A 7,110-nucleotide genomic window follows, 5' to 3' on the forward strand; every position below is an offset into this window, starting at 1 on the left:
TATGTCAAAATACTCTAGAGTTAAACATGAGGCCATCTGCCAGAGCTTGGCTCAAAGTTAATCATCCAATAGGACAATGCAGCGAATCTATAACATAGTGGGTGAAAAAGGAAGTAATCAACGGGTTGCAATGGCCCAGTCAAAGTGCAAACCTCAACCAAAGCTCAATGATCTGCAGCTGCAACTCCTGTCCACAAACCACACAGCAACAGTAAGCAGGTTTCATTCTTTAAATGATTACAATTACCAAACATCTTAAAAAATTGACTGGCGTGGACAAGTATTATGTGACATGTGAGTCTGAAAAAGGTCTTCTTCTCCGGTTCATCTAGATCTGGTGGTAACTTACTTGGAATGGCAATTGACTTCCCTTTCCCGTTATCTCCATTCTCAGGTTTTGGCAAATTAAAAACAGTCACCATGTATGTGTGGCCGAAGTCTACCTCAACTTCATCCAAAGAAAAGGTCCACTAACAAAGAAAAAAGAAAAAATCACGCATATTTAAACTTCTCATTGAATGTGTAATAGTTAAGTAAAGGTTACAGAATCAATTATTTCTTCTACCTTATGGTTTTCATTGTGCAATTTTGTACTGTGTTCAAATGTGTAACTTAATTGCACACAAAGACTTTGATTTGTAGTTTGATCCACAATATTAATTTGAGATCCCTGAAGCGCCCATATGGATGCTGTGAACAGAAAAAGTGGTATATTTGTTGCCATTTTTAATATTTCATTTTCTATTCGCCTCTAAATGAAGCACTAATAGGTTTTCATTTTTCTCTTGACATATTCAAAACATGTGAACTACAGTAAATATATTAATATTAGCTTTACTTACAGTCAATGTGTATTTTCCACGTCACATTCAAAACAGGAACAAGCTCATGTTTGCCCTTCCAGAGTTTCAAATCCAGCGAATCTGGGCCGGTAGGAGCTTCTGTATTAGGTACTTTCTCTTCATCTGAGCAGTTATCTGACATCGAGGGATTTCTATATTATGATGCTAAAATATATTTCACTGATGTGTGCAGTGGTGGAATATATAGCATATTTACTCTCCTTTACCTTAAGCATAATTTTAAAATACATACATTTTACTTCCTCATAGTTTTCTTCCTTTCAAAAACTAGGTTACGTTCTACTGTGCAACATTTTATAGATGATTTTTAGATAAGATTCTATTAAGTCTTGACAATAATGAAAACAAGATAAAAGGTAATATGTAAATGTACAGCAAAGAAAGCCATCTTTCCACCATTTATTTAAGTAGCATGTATTTTACTGCTTGGCATACCAGTAATATGATGCTTTCAGCACTTTATTCAATTTTATTATTCAAATATCTATGGTTGAACTCTTCCTCATTTATACAGCAGTATGTCAACGTTATTCAACTGGTCTGATAGATAATATACTTACTAATTGTGCAATTGTTAAGGCCCTGCAAAGATAAGACAAAAAATGCAAAAACAAACAGGATAAGTTCATGAAGATTATAAATCCCCAACCTCTAACTTTAATCAGACTGCTTAAATTGTTAATGTAGCATAAAATTCTCACTGGCTTTTTGCAGTCCAGACGGTTGTCCAGACCAGACGAGTTTGTGAGTCCAGTACTCAAACAGAAACAGAAAAAAAGAAAGTGGCTCATGCTGGTGTAGATCCTGATCCTGTAGCTCAATTTGGAAAAGCTTTAAAAGCAATAGAGCAAATGAGAAAGATAAATGAATACAATAAAGATCCCCACTTGAAAACATGCACAAACACAGCGAACGCTATCTGTGGTGTGAGTTCAGCAACGATTTTCTTCAGTTTTATCAAACATCGCCATCTAAACAGGAAGCGGTATCTCGTAGTTTCCATTCTAATGCACGACACCTTTTTTTTTTATGTCACAAGCTGCTTGTAAATTAGATAGTGCAGTGTTTTTGAATGCTAGGGATTAATAACAACAACAACAAAGATATTAAAACATCAAACAGTCACTAGGAGGCAGCAGTGGCCAAATTTACAATTAGGAAATGACCCCTGTTTCAAGACATTTAAATTCCAGTTGCAAGGCTAATACAAACAACCAAAAGGAACAAAGACTTTTAACCCCTTAAATCTTTTTTTATTTTCTTTAAATTTTTTAAACTGCTTTTCTTTCTTGGACACTTTTGAGCCTTGACCTGGAATGAAGACTTGAACAATAAACCTCTCCTGGCTAGTGAGAACGTCTCTTAAATCAAGTTTCCACTTCCACTGTGACCCACATGTAACAGAAAGTGTGAGTTCAGAGGCTCAACACATAAAGCCAGGAGACAGTCCAGCATTGTGGGGAACAAACTTAGAGCAATGCACTACATGGTTACCAGCTATAACATAGTACGTGGCTATGTGATAATTCCTGTTGCATTGTCTGAGTTACTGTGCCTCCTACTGGATATTGAGCTCAACTGTATCAGTTTACATAACACTAAAGCAGACAGAGAGACAGACAGTCCTGTTCCACTGAAATCTGCCCAGAATAGACTGTAGATCTGACCTCTGTGTGTGAGTGCAGTCATGGCAATGATTCATAAGCCAGGGTGGCATCTTAGTCCAAATATAAAAATACTCGTTTATTGAGCAGCCCCAGGCTGCGATATGAAGTGCTGTGTTCCTCCTTATCAAATACCTTAGTGTAGCTGTGATCAAAATGTGTGTGTGTGTGTGTGTGTGTTCATCTCTATACTTCCTCACCCTTAAAATGTATCATTCCCCTGATATATAAACTTTAGAAAAGCTGCATATGCTTTGCTTGATCATGCTAGCAAAGTAGATCAAAATATGTAAATGTTTTTAGTGAATGATTTTTATTGATAAATACACTTTAATAAGTACTTCATAATACTGTAACCATGAGACACTTTATAAAAGCCATGCTTTAGACTTAAATGATCCAAACACTTGCTTTAAACTACTCTGCAGTCTATTCTTTACTTACATAGACTATAAATACACTTAAAATCACCTAAAACATGATTTTAAGTGTGTTAAAACCACGTTTTAACACACTTAAAATGCAAACTGAAAATACACTTAAAACCCTGTTTTTAATGCCTCTACGTACAGATTCAAAGGTTAGGTTGAAATAAACTTCAAGACTTCAACTTTTACAAACTCACATCAGCATGCACCACTGAAATAACTGGTCTTTAATGTAGGCCTCTGCCAGCAAACAATGAGGGCTCACCGTGGCGCATATTTAAAAAAGCAACCATGCTTTTAGTGCCTGGCATCTACAGATGATAGCTCAGCTGTCAGCTAGGTGAGGGGAGCGTGAGGTGTGCCTTGTGCAATGCAATCACATGAAAATAAATGGGTCATGGGTTGAGGGCAAATCAAAAATGGATTGTGCTGCATGGTGCAGCAATTGTCAGGTGGACAGAGAAGGGGGGGTGTCTATTTTAACAAGCCATCCACACAATACTTTGGGCACGTAAATCTTTGAGCAATAACCATAAAGTGCTTTTCCTTTTCTCAGCACACCACTACCTTGTCTGATTTCCCGTCAACGCCAAGGTAAGTTTCACACAATAAAAGAAAATTAAAGTCAGAGATTTTTAACATGGATATTAAATGAGACTTTTGACCTAGCAATGTAAGATTAAGTGATGGCTCATTAAAGGTGATTCAGTGGACCATAGTTATTATACTATAGTTAAAAATAATTTTTTTCTATTGTTTCTTTTTAACAATGGCATTAAAGGTCCATTCTGTTTTATTTTCTGAGTTGTTAAAGTACCTGCATTTAAAGCCCTTTGGCTGTCTCAGGCGAGCTGAGTCTTGTTTTAACTCAGGGGTAGAGGAATACTGCATATCTGCCCCTGACAGTGATACTGCAGCCGGTATTTATGTGACAAGATCACAGCTATGTGGCTACTTTTGTCAAGGTCTTAAAACTTTTTGAACTTGGCAGCCTAGCTTTTACTCCCACAACATCTCAGGCTTCTTAATGATGTCTTGACCCTTTGACTGAGGAAATGTAATCTGAGGCTGAAACTGCCCATCTGTGTTTTGGCTCTGGTAACAACACGTTTGATCCTTCACTGCAGTTAAAAGCTGATGTAATAAGTGACGATAGTTTGCTCATATGAACTGGTAACCTTCTAGCTAAGGCTGAAGGCGTCCTTAAACCAGCTGTGACTTTGCTTGTTGACTTTGACCTTCACCCTCTCTTAGAATGGCTTATTTTAAACTGGATAATGTCGTCAAGTGAGGAGAGCTTTTTATTTTTAGAACTACAACTGTTTATCACGATTAAATTCGCTTTAATACAATGTAGTAATCAGTACTACGTTTTTAAAGGTAAAGATACAGAGTAAATAAAAACATATAGATAAGGAGAAGGCTACGTAATATGAAAGCATATATATCATGGAGAGATTATTCAAAGACATTAGCCAGCTAAATTTAAGTGTTGGTAACAGAAAAACAAAATAAACAATCTTCTAAGATAGAAAATGTGCCACAATATGAATCTGGATGAGATCTACTGGTATCTGCTGGTATGGTGTTGTTCCACTTTCTGTGCTGCCAAACTTTTTGTAGCTTGGCTGTCTCTATCAAAGCCACAGCAGCTGATGGGACACAGTGCAATGTGGCCAAATATAGCTGTGCAACAGGCAACTCCTGGGAAGAAAGCTGAAAACTATCTGAAAGCCCCTGAGAGCTATTAGACTAAATAAATCTGTTTAGCAGATCTCGGATTCCCTAATCTTATTATCAACAGAGAATACTAGGAATACTAATAATGTCTGCTTTTTTAAATTGTTATTATCTATTAGTTTGTACCTCTTTTCACATAGTTGATTGCTTTGTGTAAACAAAAGTTTAAAAAAAAGGATAAAAGAGAACAAAATAAGAAAATAGTTGTTAGTTACAACTTCCCAAAGTACAAGATAATATATTCCAGTATTTTTTTTCTTTGATCACAAATCCAAACCCAATACTGTAACTAAAGGATGGCCTACAGGTCCCAAAAGCCTTAATCATGCATTATTTTTAATGACCAGCAGGGGGCAACTCTAAAAAGAGGTTTTAAAAAGAATTCCAGCTGTTTTGAAGTCTATGGGAAAATAACCATTGAGCTTATGTGACCCATGACCTCAGTAAATCCCTCATAGGTTTTTGGTCTCAATCACTAGTTTTACATTTTTAAATAAAAATATTTTAAAAATACAAGATTCTGTTCATTTTGTCAATTATGGTCATAGTTGCAAGTTGCTTTTGTATGCATATGCAGTAATTTATTTCTTGCTTAGTTCCACCCTTTGCTCGTAATAAGCGGTTAAAAAAAACAAGACCATGGGATTCAGCCTTCAAAATAAGAGTCCACAAATTAGGTGACAACATCACCTGGATTATAAATGTAGTTTGCATCCAAAGCCCCCCAAAATATTAACTTTACACCAAGATATGAGAAAGAAAAGCTTCACAGTATCACGTTCAAAACCTTTAACCTTCGAAATGTTTGCTTGAACATTAATTTAAACTAACCTGAAAATCTGTGAATCTATATTTGTGATACTAGATGTTAAAAAATGTACTTCTCTTCCAAAGGCACAATAAGCTGCAGCAATGTCTGAGGGGTGAGTATTCTCCTAGTATAATTTGTTTAATATGTTACATCATTCACCTATTTTAAAAAACCTTTCTCAGGTTAAAAAAAAATAAAACAAGTGATCTGTGTGTGTGTGTGCGTGTGTGTGTGTGTGTGTGTGTGTGTGTGTGTGTGTACTCATACCACCATGTTGATAATGAAGACCGGTGAGTAAAAATGCCAATGTTCACAACGATTAATTGATCCCTAATCCAAATTCGAAGTTTTATACACTTCATATGGTATTTATCATCTACACTAATTTACCTCCTTTGGTTTTAGTCCAAGAGAAAGCGAAAGTTTGCTGTTACACGCCGACTCCTTTTGAAAGTAGGTCTTATAGATTCAAAGGAACTTGTGTTTTGCATTTGTTGTGTTTGGTTTTTTATTATCATTTTAATTTTTTATAGTTATCATCATTATTATTCAAAAGAGCCATTGTTTTTAATGTTATAAAGAGTGATTCAATCCTTACTATATTTTAGTCCAAACTGCTGAAAAAGGCTGCTGCTATGCTGGTGGTAGAAGGTGAAGAGAAGGAAAGGGAGAAAGAAAGAGTTGTGAATGAGTCATACCCTCCACTGCAGCTGTCAGGAATGTCAGTCCAGGAGCTCCAGGTACTGACCAAACAAATTTTAAATGATCGGTAATTAATTAATTTATGTCATTTAAACATCTTTCTTTTTCTTCTGTACAGGAACTTTGCAAAGAATTACATCGTAAAATTGACGTAGTGGATGAAACACGTTATGATATGGAGGTCAAAGCAGGCAAAAACGAGAAAGAGGTACAAACATTTTGAATCACAGTGTAAAAGTACTTTTTGTATAGTCCTGCGTGTAAAAAATGGTGGTAAAATGCTGCCCCTAGTGGTGAACGGGTTGGTTAAAACCTACAGCGGTTAATAACAGCAGGTACTTTCATTGTCAGAGTGTAAACGTTATACACATGTTTGATGTTTGCTGCACAGATTATATCACTCAGTCAGAAGATCATTGAGCTGAAGGGTATAAAGAAGCCCAATTTGAAAAGGGTCAAGAAAACAACAGACGATATGCTGGGTGCATGCACCGAGACCTCCAGACTAACAAAGGCTGATTTCAAGGCCAACCTCAAGACAGTAAAGAAAGAAGATGAAAAGGTAAAAACTTCAAAATGGCAACAAAAATTACACAAAAAACGAAATTAAACTAAATTAATGAGTAATTTAAAATCTGTGTATTTTTATTTTAATAATCATAATTAATATTTAAACAGAGGGAAGAAGTGACGGACTGGCGGAAGAATGTGGAAGCCATGTCCGGCATGGAAGGCAGAAAGAAGATGTTTAATGCTGGACAATAAAAATTTTGCTCATGTTAAAAATAAAGCTATATTAGCAACACATCTTGCTAAAATAAAGCTTTAGTTTGCAATACATAAGCTGAAGTGAGTGAGTTTTTATCTGAGTGAATCAAAACTTGTCAACATGACTTAATGTA

General features: G+C 35.8%; 1 protein-coding gene across 1 annotated transcript; it reads left to right on the forward strand.

Moving 5' to 3' along the window:
- The first annotated feature begins 3,340 nt into the window (after positions 1 to 3,340).
- LOC102213264 (troponin I, slow skeletal muscle-like) lies at positions 3,341 to 7,048 on the forward strand. Its single transcript, XM_005728133.2, has 8 exons — positions 3,341 to 3,549; positions 5,590 to 5,618; positions 5,793 to 5,796; positions 5,912 to 5,959; positions 6,115 to 6,246; positions 6,327 to 6,416; positions 6,600 to 6,770; positions 6,887 to 7,048. The coding sequence occupies exons 2-8, from the start codon at positions 5,608 to 5,610 to the stop codon at positions 6,971 to 6,973; spliced, it is 543 nt and encodes a 180-aa protein (XP_005728190.1). The 5' UTR covers positions 3,341 to 3,549; positions 5,590 to 5,607; the 3' UTR covers positions 6,974 to 7,048.
- Positions 7,049 to 7,110: the final 62 nt, after the last annotated feature.

The sequence above is a fragment of the Pundamilia nyererei genome, unplaced genomic scaffold (genome assembly GCF_000239375.1).
Source record: "Pundamilia nyererei isolate P.nyererei 1_Seehausen unplaced genomic scaffold, PunNye1.0 scaffold00027, whole genome shotgun sequence".
In the NCBI taxonomy this organism is placed as follows: domain Eukaryota; kingdom Metazoa; phylum Chordata; class Actinopteri; order Cichliformes; family Cichlidae; genus Pundamilia; species Pundamilia nyererei.

Coding starts and splice junctions, on each gene's coding strand:
- LOC102213264 (XM_005728133.2), top strand. Junction 5,960..6,114: donor CACGCCGACTCCTTTTGAAA/GTAGGTCTTATA, acceptor ACTATATTTTAG/TCCAAACTGCTGAAAAAGGC. Junction 6,247..6,326: donor TGTCAGTCCAGGAGCTCCAG/GTACTGACCAAA, acceptor TCTTCTGTACAG/GAACTTTGCAAAGAATTACA.